The following is a 13,352-nucleotide window of genomic DNA, read 5'->3' as shown; positions in this document are numbered from 1 at the left end:
TGGGGACCGGAGAGGAGTGTGGCCCTTATGGCCTCTAGGCCTGTGCTCTGCCGCGGCGCCCTGGGGGCTCCTGGCGTCTCTGCCTGCACCGGGGCGGGGGCGGGGAGGCGGCTACACGGCTTCCAGAGACACCAGCACTTCGTGGGGTGTCATCCCTGTCCCCATTCCACAGGCCAGAGTGGTCAAGCCACTTGTCCAGGGCCACAGAGCCTGGACCAGGAACCAGGACATACGCTTGGGTCTCTCTCTCTGAAGCGGACTCCTGAGCGCCTCGGTGACACTCCTGTCACTTCTTCGCGCCCTCAGGCTTCCCCCAGACCTGCTCCCACACGGCCCGCAGGGCCCCTGGGGCTGGAGGCCATGCTGTGCCCCCTGCCCAGCCGGGACCCGAGTGTTTGCTGAGCGGATGACAGGGGTGCAGACTGTCTCGGGAGCTCGGTCAGCGGGCCAGGAGGGATCAGGAAGGTGAGGGGCCCCGCTGGCTTCCCAGGTTTAAAGGGCAGCTGGGTGTGGCCAGTCCCAGAACCCGAGGCCAGGGCCCCGCAGGGCTGCCTCGACGGGACAGAGATGGCGCACCGAGTGAGCTCATGCACTGGCGTCTGAATTCCTCCTTTATTGGCGACAGGTGCAACCCCCCCTCCCCCCGCCGCACCCCTGCTGGCCCAGGCTCCATGCTGCTCCCTCGCTGCTCCCCTTGCAGGCCAGGGGAGGCTCCTTCTTCCTCAGGGCCGCATCTGTGCCATCTCAGCAGGGGGCATGGCTGGCTGTGAAAACGTGGCCCCAGACCCGGGTCCAGGAGGCAGCTGGGGAGACCAGGCCTCATCCAGGGGCTCCCTCAGGGGCATCCTGTGGAAACAGCCAGGTCAGGGGCTGGACGCTGCCACCCGCCTGGCCAAACTGCCTCCTCGGCTCACCAGCTCCTCCTTCCCAGACCCCGGGGCTCCCTTGGGGTCCAGTTCCTGCCTGGATCCAGGGTGGCCTAGGGGACGGGGGAGGGGCNTCCTCCCAGGAGCAGCTGGGCTCCGGGGGCGCAGCCGGAGGGCAGGGGCGCGAAGGTGGAGGCCAGGGCCGGGGGACCCACCCGAGGAAGAGGCCCGGCGGGCTGCAGGCCGAGCTGGGGTCGAGCCCCCGGGCGCCCTGCATGTGAACTTTCCGAGGACGCACAGGAGGTGGATGTGAGGAAGGAGGGACAGAGGAAAGACGGGCAGTCGGGTTTCTCCTGTTAATCAATACTGGGATTAAGTCAGGTCCGGCTTTTAAAAAACAGGACTGATGGGGCGCCCGGGGGGCCTCAGTCGGTTAAGCTCCGACCTCGGCTCAGGTCATGATCTGGCCGTTCGTGGGTTCGAGCCGCGCGTCCGGCTCTGTGCTGACAGCTCGGAGCCTGGAGCTGCTTCAGATTTCATGTCTCCCTCCCTCTCCCTCTCTCTCTCTCTCTCTCTCTCTCTCTCTCTCTCTCTCTCGGCCCCCATCCCACTCGTGCTCTCATTCTCTCGCAAAAGTAAATAAACATTAAATTTTTTAAAAAAATACTTAGCAGACTTTTTAGAAGAGCAGCTTGAGGGTTACAAAAAAATTGAGCAGAAGGCACAGAGCAGACCCAGGCCCGGCGCCCCCGCCCCTAACATCCTGTCTTCACTGACGCATGTGCTACGACTCGTCCATATATTAGCTCTGATTACCTAAGTCACATAATTTACCTTAGTGCTGATCTCAGCGTATGAGCTAGGGCTTCCCCAGAGTGTCGCGGGGCAGTGCCATCGCCCCGATCTCTGTGTCCCACCTACTCCTCCTTCAGTCCCCCGTCCCTGGACTTTTTACGGACTCCACTGGAACGTTCCCTCGTGAGGGTGGGCCGCATTTATCCATCCGCCTACCGAAGAACATCTTCGTGGCTTCCAAGGGGTGGCAATTGTAAATAAAGCTGTTATAAACAACTGTGTGCAGGCTTTTGTGTGGACATAACTTTTCAACTCTTGGCGGTAAGTACAAAGCACTGTGATTGTTGGATCGCACGGTCAATTTTGTAAGAAACTGCCACTTTCCCAATGCACCGATCCCACTCCTCTGGCCCTGAATGAGACACGCATCCTTGGTGCTGCTGTGTGGGATCTGGGCCGTTCTAACAGGTGTGTAGTGGTGTCTGCTTTCTTTGCATGTGGCTTTGCATGTGGCTGAGCTGCTGGGGCTTCTTTTTTTTTTTTTTTAATGTTTTATTTATTTCTAGGAGACAGAGAGAGAGACAGCGTGAGCAGGGGAGGGTCAGAGAGAGAGGGAGTCACAGACTCCAGAACAGGCTCCAGGCTCTGAGCCGGCAGTCAGCACAGAGCCCGACGCGGGGCTCGAACCCACGAACCGCGAGATCATGACCTGAGCCGAAGTCGGACGCTTAACCGACTAAGCCACCCAGGCGTGCTGGGGCTTATTCTTACGTGAAATTGGCAGATTAAAATCCCCTAAACCTTCACACCGTTCACAGATCAATCCCATTCCCAGGAACATGCCAAACTCCAAATACTGGGGTAACTGGTCAGATTTCTTAGCCCCCCAAGCGTTTAAGTATCCAGACATGTCTTCATGAGAAAAAGATTCCCATTTATAAAAAAATACACTAAAATTGAATTTTATAAGATTTATAGCAAAATTAACATACAGTAAAAAGTGAATTTTGACACGTTTTGGCTCATGTAACCACCACAATCGGGACCCAGAACACCTCAACTCCATCACTCCAAAGACTTCCCTCCCGCTGCACCTTGGGTTGGGGGTCAAATCCTCGGCCCTGAGCACCTTCGGTCACAGCTTCGTGAAGTCACAAGCCTCACTGGCGGAGGGCGAGGCTGCGGAGAAGCAGGCTTGTGTCGGCGGCGCCCCCACAGCCCAGCCCCCCGGAGGCCCCTCCCTGTGTCCCCACACACTGGCCGGCGCTCACGCGGACACGTGCCCGGCCAGGGCTGTCGCTGAGCCACGCGCCACGGGAACCAGGAAGGAGACGACCTGAGAAACGGGGCACAGCCTCGCGCCTCGTTTCCCGTTTGGGGCTCTGCTCTGAGACACACAACGTGTGATACAGGCTACAATGGCAAAACGCCACTTTTTTTTAAGATAAAAAAAGTTTTAAATAATTGGCCAATTTCAGGGTCCAGGATTCTCAGAAAGCAGCAGCTTCATTCCCCAGCACGGAATGTGTGAGGTGGCGCGTTCCAGGCACAGCTGGGAATGTAGCTCAGGGTGCAAGCTTGCTGTGACACGGTTCATGCTCTGAATAAAGACCAGAACGCGATCTCTACTCCTTTTTTTTTGGTTTGGTTTTAACCAAGATTTAAATGTCAAATTTAAGTCACTTATGCTGCCGTTTGGCTGTCATTATGGGCGCTGAAGGAAAGCACCGAAGAGGGGTCTCTCTGGAACCTGCAATCCGCCACCCCTCCCTGCTTCCCTCAGCCCTGCAGCCGCAATGTCGAACCTGACTCCGGTTACGCCGGCTTGATGCTTTCAAGGCCATCAGCCTGGAGCTCACAGCGACATAACGTAACCTTATTGTGACCTTAATGAACACACCCTCTTAAGGACTAGGGAAAAAATAACTTTTTGAAAAATTATTACAGGGGGGCCCGGGTGGCTCAATGGGTTAAGTCTCCAACTTAGGTTCAGGTCAGGATCTCACGTTCGTGGGTTCAAGCCCCCCGTCGGGCTCTGTGCTGACAGCTCGGAGCCCGGAGCTGCTTCCAGTTCTGTGTCTCCCTCTCTCTCTCTGCCCCTCCCTCCACTCATGCTCTGTCTCTCCCTGTCTCAAAAATAAATAAACTATAAAACATTTTTTAAAAAAGAATGTCTTAGCTATTTTGACCGTTTGTATTTCCATATAAACTTTAGGGCAACTTGCCAGGTTCTACAAGATACTGTTAGGGGTTGATAGAAACTGCATCACGTGTGAAAGCAACTTTAGAATGGTATCAACAAGGGGCGCCTGGGTGGCTCAGTGGGTTAAGCGTCCGACTTTGGCTCAGGTCATGATCATGCAGTTCATGGGTTCAAGCCCCGTGTCGGGCTCTGTGCTGACAGCCAGCTCAGAGCCTGGAGCCTGCTTCGGAAACTGTGTCTCTCTCTCTCTCTCTCTGACCCTCTCCTGTTCACGCTTTCTCTCTCAGAAATATTTTAAAAATATTTTTAAAATATCTCAGAAAATTGAAAAAAAAATTTTTTTTAATTTTTAAAAAATGGCACAAATAAAAGGACTAAGGAACCAAGGTAAAACTATTAAAAAAAAAAAAAGAATGGTATCAATAACTGTGGTTTGGGTTGCATTTCCTCAATTGCTAATCATGTTGAGCATCATTTCATGTGCTTCTTGGCTATTTCTGTATCTTCCTTGGAGAAACATCCATTAAGTCCTTTGCCAATTTTAAAATTGGGTTGTCTTTTTGTTGTTGAGTTGTAAGAGTTCTTTATATATTCTGGATACTAGACTCATCAGATATGTGATTTGTGGAGAGTTTCCTTTTCACTCTCTCGATAGTATCCTTTGATCCACAAAAGATGTTAAATTTAGGAAATCCAACTGTTCACTTGTTTTGTTTGTGCTTTTGAAGTTAGGTTTAAGGAACCTTGCCAAACTTAAAGTCATGAAGATTTGCCCCTACACTTGCTTCTACGAGTTCTATAGTTTTAGATGATATATTTAAATCTTTGATCCATTTTGAGTTATTTTGTGTGTGTGGTGTGAGGTAGGGGTTCCACTTCACTGTTCTGCATGGGGACGGCCAGTTGTCCCAAATCCATGTGGGAGAAACTCTTCTTCCCTCCCCCATTGAATAGTCTTACACCCTTGGTGGAAATAAAGTGATTACAAGTGTGCAGGTTTATATCTGAATTCTCAACTCTATTCCATTGATCTATATGGAATCAAAACCACACTATTTTGATTCCTGTAGCTTTGTAGTAAGTTCTGAAATCAGGAGCGGTTGAGTCCTACAACTTTGTTTTTCTTTTTAAAGACTGTCTTGGTTATTTGTGGTTCCTTACATACAATTGCAAATGAATTTAGGATTGGCTTTTCCATTTCTGTAAAAAAGGGGCCATTAGGGTTTTGCTAGGGAGCGTATCAAATCTGTAGAGCAGTTTGGTGCGGAAGGCCATCTTACCAACATGGAGTCTTCCAAGCCACGTGCATTGGATCTACTCATTCTTTTCTTTAATCTCCCCCAGCAATGTTCTGTAGCTTTCGGTGCACATGCCTTTCACCTCCTTGGTTAAATTTATTTCTAAGTTGTTTTTTTTGTTTTTGTTTTTGTTTTTTTTTGGTGCTGCTGCAAATGAATTATTTTCTTCATTTCATTTTTGGATTGTCTGTTGCTAGTGTATAGAAATTTTTATATGTTGATCCCATATCCTGCAACTTTGTTGGATTTATTTATTACCTGTAATAGGGTTAGGGTGAGGGTGAGGGTGAGGGTGAGGGTTTTATTCTGTTGGATTTTCTATGCATTAGATCATGTTATCAGCAAATACGAATAGTTAATTTTTTCCTTTCCAATTTTGGATACCTTTTATTTCTTTTTCTTGCCTAAATGTCCTGAGTAGAACTTCCAGCACATGATGGGGGCACTTGGGTGCCTCAGTCGGTTAAGCGTCTGACTTCGGCTCAGGTCATGCTCTCACGGCTCATGGGTTTGAGCCCCGCATCAGGCTCTGTGCTGACAGCTCAGAGCCCGCAGCTGCTTCAGATTCCGTGTCTCCCTCTCTCTCTGACCCTTCCCTATTCACGCTGTCTCTCTCTCTCTCAGAACTAAATAAAAAAATTTTTTTTAAATTTAAAAATTTAAAAAAAAAAGAACTTCCAGCACATGATGAAGAGAAGCAGCAGAAGTGGGTATGTCTTTTTCTTGCTCCTAGGTGAAAAGCTTTCAGTCTTTCACTATTATGATGTTTGTTGTGGGTTTTTCATAGATGTCCATTATTATGTTTGGGAGGTTTCTTTCTATTTGTAGTTTATTGAGTCTTTTTATCATAAAAGAGTACTGGATTTCATCAAACGCTTTCTCTGCATCTGTTGAGATGATTAAGTGGGTTTCCCCCTTTCATTCTATTAATGTGATGTATTACATTGATTGAGTTTTGTCTGTTGAATCATCCTTGCATTTCTGGAGCAAATCCCCATGTAGTCATGGTGCATAATCCTTTAAAAAATGCTGCTAGATTTGGTTTGCTCATATTTTGTTGAAGGGTTTTGTATATATATTTATAAGAGATGTTTATCTGGAGTTTTCTTTCTTGTGATGTCATTGCTGAGCTCTGAGAGTTCTTTATGTATGTTGTACATAAATCACTTGCTGAAAATATGATTTGCTGATATTTTCTTACATTCTATGAATGGAAGTTTTAAATTTTAATGAAGTCTAGTTTATTTTTGTTTTAATTTGTGGATGATGCTTTTGGTGTCATATCTAAAAACTCTTTGCAAGTGGCATCTGGCTGGCTCAGTCAGAACAGCATGTGACTCTTGACCTTGGGATTGTGAGTTCGAGCCCCACGTTGGATGTAGAGATTACTTAAATGAATAAGTAAATAAAAACTTGAAAAAAATTCTTTCCCAAAGCCCTGGTCACAAATACTTTTCCCATATTTCCAAAATTTTTATAACCTTGCATTTTACATGTGCATCTATGATTCATTTTGAGTTAGCTTTTGTCTAAAGTGTTAGCGTTAGATCAAGGGATTGGGGGGTTGCATGTGAAGTCCAATTGTCTGAATGCCCCTTACTGAAAAGACTGGCCTTTCATTTGTGAACAAGATATGTCTCCCAATTTATTTAGGTTTTCTTTTATTTATTTCATCAATAGTTTGTAGTTTTCAACATATAGATCTGTACATGTTTTTAGATTTAAACATATTTCGTGTATTTTTATAGCTGTTGTAAATGGTATTGTGTTTTTACATTTTTAAATTTTAAAATGTTTATTTATATCTTGAGAGAGAGAGAGAGAGTGCAAGCAGGGAAGGGGCAGAAAGAGAGGGAGACACAAAATCCGAAACAGGCTCCAGGCTCGGAGCTATCAGCACAAAGCCGGATGTGGGGCTCGAACCCATGAGTCACGAGATCATGGCCTGAGCCAAAATCTGATGTTTAACCGACTGAGCTACGCAGGTGCCCCAATAAATAAACATTTTTAAAAGGTGAGAGTGGACACCCTTGCTTCCAAGTTTAGCTGGAAGGCACTCAGTCTTGCACCACAAAGTGTCATGCTGGCTGTAGGGTTTGAAGGTGACTTTGTTGGGTTGAGGGAGTTCCGCCTATTTCCAGATCACTAAGCATTTTTGTCATGAATGCACATCGAATTTTGTCAAAAGTCTTTTCTGCATCAGTCAATATGTTCATGTGGTTATCTTCTTTGGATTGCTGATTGGTATTTTACATTAATTTGAGACTGTCCTTCTTTGCAAATTAAGTTGTTAATGCTATGAATTTTCCTCTGAGCATAGTTTTGGCTCCATCCTATAAATTTTGGTATGATGTATCTTCATTTTCCTTGGTTCCAAATATTTTCTAATATCTCATTTGACCCACAGATTACTTAGAATTGTGTTACTTCCAAAATTTTTGGAGATTTCCCTGTTATCTTTCTGTTGATTTCTAGTTTAACTCCTTTATGGTCAGAGAAATACTTTGTATGATTTCCATTCTTTAAAAAATTTCTTAAGCTTTCTTGTTTTGATGCAGAATGTGGTCTGTCTTGGTGAATTTCCATATCTGCTTGAAGAGAACACTTATTTCTCTGATGTTGGATGGTCCATGCCATAAATGTCGAGTATATCTGCTTGGTTGGTGGTTGTTCAGATTCTCCTATAGCTTTGCTGATATTCTGTCTACTTGTTCTATTAGTTAAGGAGAGATTCTTAAACTTTTGAACAACCCTGGCTAGCTGAATAAACATCATGAATGTTAATATAAGCGTCCCCTAAAACTCTGTGGCAAATGATGACAAACTGGCCGCAAGACCTGCTCAAGTGTCACCACCAGGGTGATGGCTCCAGCTTCTGTCCTGTTCTAGAGGATCATAGACACACTTCTCAGTCCCAGGAAGACAGTGTGGCCTCTCAGGACCTGCACAGCCTTAGAGGTGGCACATCACAGCTTCACTGGCCGGAGGCTCTGGGCAGAAGTAGGACTTCCTTCTCTCAGGCGGCGCTGCCTACCCCCATATCTTGTATTGAGCATCACTAAAGCCTTTGTCTGCAAACCTGGGGTCACAGGCATTTTATGAAGTTTAATTTATTATTGATGGCCAATCTTTTATTTTAAGTAGGCTTCACACCCAGTGTGGAGCCCAGTGCGAGTCCCAAACTTACGACCCTGAGATCAAGACCTGAGCAGAAAGGGGTGACTGGGTGGCTCAGTTGGTTAAGCATCCAACTTTGGCTCGGGTCTGATCTCATCGTTCTCGAGTTCAACCTCCGCATCAGGCTCTGTGCTGATAGCTCAGAGCCTGGAGCCTACTTCAGATTCTGTCTCCCTCTTCTCTGACCCTCTCCAACTTACATTCTGTGTCTCTGTCTCTCAAAAATAAATAAACATTAAAAAAAAAAAAAAAAAAAAAAGACCTGAGCAGAGATCAAGAGTCGAATGCTTAACCAGCTGAGTCACCCAGGCACCCCTATGGCTGGTCTTTTGGATATATGGTTCTATGAGTTTTAAAAAATGTATTTGGAGCACCTGGCTGGCTCAGTAAGAGGAGCATGCAACTCTTGATCTCAGGGTCATGGGTTCAAGCCCCACATCTCTAGCAATCTAGAGATTACTAGACAAAAAAACTAAGCTTTAGGGTGTCTGGGTGGCTCAATCAGTTCAACGTCTGACTCTTGATCTCACCTCAGGTCTTGATCTCAGGGTCATGAATTTGGGCCCCATGTTGGGTTCCATGTTGGGTATGAAGCCTGCTTTAAAATGGTTGGGGTGGGGGGTGGATAGATAGATAGATATAAATAAATAAATAAATAAATAAATAGTATCAGCTTTGCAGGCACCACCTAGTCCCATCACCTCCCAAACTCTAACCCTTTATTGTGAGCCTGGGGGCTACTCTTTTTTTTTTTCTTTTTAATATTTATTTATTTTTGAGAGAGTGCGTGCACCCGAGTGGTGGAGGGGCAGTGAGAGAAGGAGACAGAATCTGAAGCAGGCTCCAGGCTCCGAGCTGTCAGCACAGAGCTCGATGTGGGGCTCAAACTCACGAACTGTGATATCATGACCTGAGGCGAAGTTGGACGCTTAACCAACTGAGCCACCCAGGCGTGGCGGCCACTCTTCTAAATGCATATGCACCTTACAAGAAATCTTCAAAGTCCATGCGGCTGGAGTGTAAAGGAGAAATAGACAATCCCACCAACTGTGTGTGGAGGCTCCAAGACCCCTTTCTCAGTAATTAACAGAACAGACCGGAAATGAGCAAGGACAGAGAAATCCAAGAAGCAGCATCCGATTTGACTGATGCCCACGTCCACGTCATAGGAGCAGAACACACTTGCCTTCCAAGTAGAACGTTTGTCGAGACAGGTCATATTCTGAGCCATAAAATCAACCTTAACAAGTTTAAAGGAGCTGAGGCCCTCTGCAGCATCTTTTTCTCACTAGACTGGAACAAACAAGAGGGAAATAATAGAAAGACAACAAGAAAATCTCCAAATATTCGGAAACAAAACAATATAGTTCTACATAACCACAGTCACAGAAGATATTTTGAACTGAAAGTGATGGAATACACAAAAATCTGTGCACATTTATAGCATTAAGTGCCGGTGTTAGAAAAGCAATGGCTTGGGGGGCCGAGGGGGCTCAGCTGGTTAAGCGTCCAACCTCAGCTGAGGTCATGATCTCACCAATCGTGGGTTCAAGCTCTGTGTTGGGCTCTGTGCTGACAGCTCGGAGCCTGGAGCTGCTTCAGAATCTGCGTCTCCCTCTCTCTCTGTGCCCCCCCCTGCTCCCCCCTCTCAAAAACAATTGAGCATTTAAATTTTTTTTAAAAAGCAATGACCTCACAGAACTAGAAAAACACCCCAAATTAAGCACAAAGCAAATAGAATGAAAGAAATCATAAAGACCAGAAATCAATGAAATTGAAAACAAAACAGATTATAGAAAAAAAATCAATGAAACTGAAAGCTGGTTCTTTGAAAAGATTGACAAAATTAATAAATCTCTAGCAAGCGTGACCAGGAAAAAAATACACAGTTTACAGATATAAGGGATGAAAGAGATGTTGATAACAGAGACCGAAGAGGTATAAAAAGGATACTAAAGGAACATGATAAAACTCTAGGCCCTTAAATTTGAAAACTATCATGAAATGGACCCATTTCTTGGAAGAAAAAAATACCCCATTCACTCAAGGAGAGACAGATAACCTGAACGGTCCCGTGCACGTTACCGAAACTGGCTGCATAGTCAAAGCTCATCCAACAAAGAAAACTCCAGGCCCAGATGTCTTTGCTGGCAAACGACTCCAACACTGAAGGGAGAGTTAACACCCATTCTACGGAACCTGTTACAAAAGAGAAAAGTGAATTAGCACTTTCTGGCTCAATTTACGAAACCAGCGTTACCTTAGTAACCAGACCAGACGGAAACAACAACTTAAGACAAGAGAACCAGAGACACAAAAATCCTTGACCGATATCGCTGATATCAGCGGGTCACCGAGAAAAGGACCAGAGGCGGCTCATGCCCTGAAGGCTTGCTCAGGTTCGGAAGCCAACGCACGAGCTCCCCTATCAGCTGACCACAGAAGCGAAACCACACGATCATCTCAGCAAATGCAGTCAAGTATTTGAGAGACTGCTACACCTGTTCATGTTGATGCCTCTCAGAAAACTAAGAATAGAATTTCCTTAACCTCATGAGGAACCAAAACCCACAGCGACCAGCATACTTGCTGGTGAAAGAGCGAAAGCTTTCCCCGTAAGTCGGATGACAAGGCAAAGCTGCTATTGCTTTCACCATTTCTGAACGACATTGTATTCAAGTTCCAGGTAGTAAAATAAGGAGGAAGGAGGGAAGAAAGGGGGGAAGGAAGGGAGAGCATCCAGATAAGAAAGGGAGAAATAAAATTGTCTCTATTCATAAACAAGATAATTATCTATGTAGAAACTCTGAAAAAAACAAGCAAAAAAAAAATCCTTGCATTAATAGGGTTTAGCAACAATAAAAGACACAAAGGTAACACACAAAACCTGTATTTATACATGTTAGCAAGGAACAACTAGATATGGCAGTCTTAAGGGGAACCATTTACTAATCGTGCCAGAAGCCGTGAAATACTTAGTTGTGAATCTTACAAAAAAATGTGCTGAAAACAAGGTACTGATGAAAGACATCCAAGAATACCCCGGTCAGTGGGGAGGCGTACCTGATCCCGGTCAGTGGAGGGACGTACCTGATCCCGGTCAGTGGGGAGACGTACCTGATGCCGGTCAGTGAGGAGGCTTACCATGTTCATAGACTGGGATACACAACCTCCTGCAGGTGTCAGTTTGCCCTAAATCGTTGTCTAGATTCAGCACAATCCCCATCAAATTCCCAGCAGGATTCTGTTTGTAGATCTGGAAAAGCTGATTTTATTTATTTATTTATTTATTTAAATGTTTTGGGGCGCCTGGGTGGCTCAGTCGGTTAAGCGGCCGACTTTTGCTTAGGTCATGATCTCGCGGTTCGCAGGTTCGAGCCCCGCGTCGGGCTCTGTGCTGACTGCCAGCTCAGAGCCTGGAGCCTGTTTCAGTCTGTGACTCCCTCTCTCTCTGACCCTCCCCTGCTCACGCTCTCTCTCTCCTAGAAATAAATAAAAAAAAAAACATTTAAAAAAAATAAAATAAATGTTTTATTTATTTCTGAGAGAGACAGTGTGAGCAAAGGAGGGTCAGAGAGAGAGGGAGACACAGAATCCGAAACAGGCTCTAGGCTCTGAGGTGTCAGCACAGAGCCCGACGTGGGGCTCAAACCCACAAACCATGAGAGCACGACCTGAGCCGAAGTCACACACTTAACCGACTGAGCCACCCAGGTGCCCCATGGACAAGCTGATTTTAAAATCCAGACAGACAGACAGACAAAAGAACTGGAAAGCCAAAACAGTGTTGTGAAGGAACGAAGTTCAAGGGCTCGTAGAGCCTGATTTCATGACTTGCTGTAAAGCCAAAACGGTCAAGGCTGTGTGTTATTGCTGAAAGGAAGGACATACAGACAGAGGAAAGAAAAGACGATCAAGTGATTTTCTGACAAAAGTTCAAAAGCAAGCCAGTGGCAGGCAAGACTCACAGCTACGGGCGAGAAAAATAGCAAGAACCTCAACTCAGGTGCCCACAGAAGAATGACCTGAAACGTGCTGCTGGGAGAAGGGGGCGTCCAGCTGCAGAGCCTGGGAGACCATATTTTCACGTCATACATCTGCCTCTTTTTTCCTTTCTCAGCCTCCCAGGGTGGGGGGAGCCAGCAAGGGAAACTGAGGGGTTCCACGAGCATCAGATGGCCCACAGACGAGTGCAGGTAGGTGGCACTCTGATTTTAGCAGGTCTGTAAGGAAAGTTCTGGCTGAGGGGCGCCTGGGGGGCTCAGTCCGTTGAGCATCAGACTCCGGTTCAGGTCCTGATCTCATGGTTCATGAGTGTGAGCCCCGTGTCGGGCTCTGTGCTGACAGATTCTGTGTCTCCCTCTCTCTCTGCCCATCCCCCGCTTGTGGGCTGTCTCTCTCTCAAAAATAAATAAACATCAAAAATTAAAAAAAAATTCTGGCTCAAGTTCCTTCTCCATCTGCGTTCCCTCGGACAGCGCCGCCTCTGGCCGCCCCTGGCGCCGCACACGCCTGCTCTGCCCGCGTCTTCCCCACGCGGCCCTGGGGCGCGGCCTGGGCCCCCCACGCCCCCAGCGCCCTGGGCTGGCAGGCAGGGGTGACGGCCGGAGATGGCCTCAGAGCTCCCAGGAGGAGGGTCCAGGACCCAGTGAGCCTGTGGGGTCGGGGGTGGGGGTGCAGGCAGCGAGGTCTCTCATCTGGGGCTTTCTCTTCTGTGCGGAGGTGACTCGGGGAAGAGCCACCTGAAGAGCGCAGACGGCGAGGAAATCACTCGCACCTTCTCCCGTTATCTGAGCACCGGCTGGGGCCGCGGTGAGGAGGAGCTGGGCGTGGTTTGGGGCGTGGACGAGAGCATGGGGTGCAGGGCCACGGACCCCCGGACGTCCTGGGGCACGAGAGGTTGGGGTCGCGTGAACGAGGGAAAGCCCGCGGGGGACGCCGGCGAGGAGTTGGGTCTCCCGGTGCCCGGTGGCCCGGCCTGAGCGGGACGCCCCCGGGGCGCACACGCCCGCC

At 47.4% G+C, this 13,352-nt stretch overlaps 2 protein-coding genes across 2 annotated transcripts in view; one reads left to right on the top strand and one right to left on the bottom strand.

Annotated features, from left to right (window-relative positions):
* CDHR5 (cadherin related family member 5) overlaps positions 1-362 on the bottom strand; it is a 7,492-nt gene extending 7,130 nt beyond the window's left edge. The window contains exon 1 of the mRNA XM_077773403.1: positions 320-362. Coding sequence (XP_077629529.1) covers positions 320-362 — 43 coding nt within the window. The remainder of the gene's footprint in view (positions 1-319) is intronic.
* Positions 363-756: 394 nt separating this feature from the next.
* Positions 757-13,352, top strand: part of DRD4 (dopamine receptor D4) — a 15,297-nt gene continuing 2,701 nt past the window's right edge. The window contains 2 exon segments of the mRNA XM_077773402.1: positions 757-862; positions 13,062-13,197. Coding sequence (XP_077629528.1) covers positions 757-862; positions 13,062-13,197 — 242 coding nt within the window.

This window comes from Crocuta crocuta, unplaced genomic scaffold (genome assembly GCF_008692635.1).
Source record: "Crocuta crocuta isolate KB4526 unplaced genomic scaffold, BGI_CrCroc_1.0 scaffold1161, whole genome shotgun sequence".
Classification (NCBI taxonomy): Eukaryota; Metazoa; Chordata; class Mammalia; order Carnivora; family Hyaenidae; genus Crocuta; species Crocuta crocuta.
This window is presented reverse-complemented; position numbering and strand designations above follow the sequence as displayed.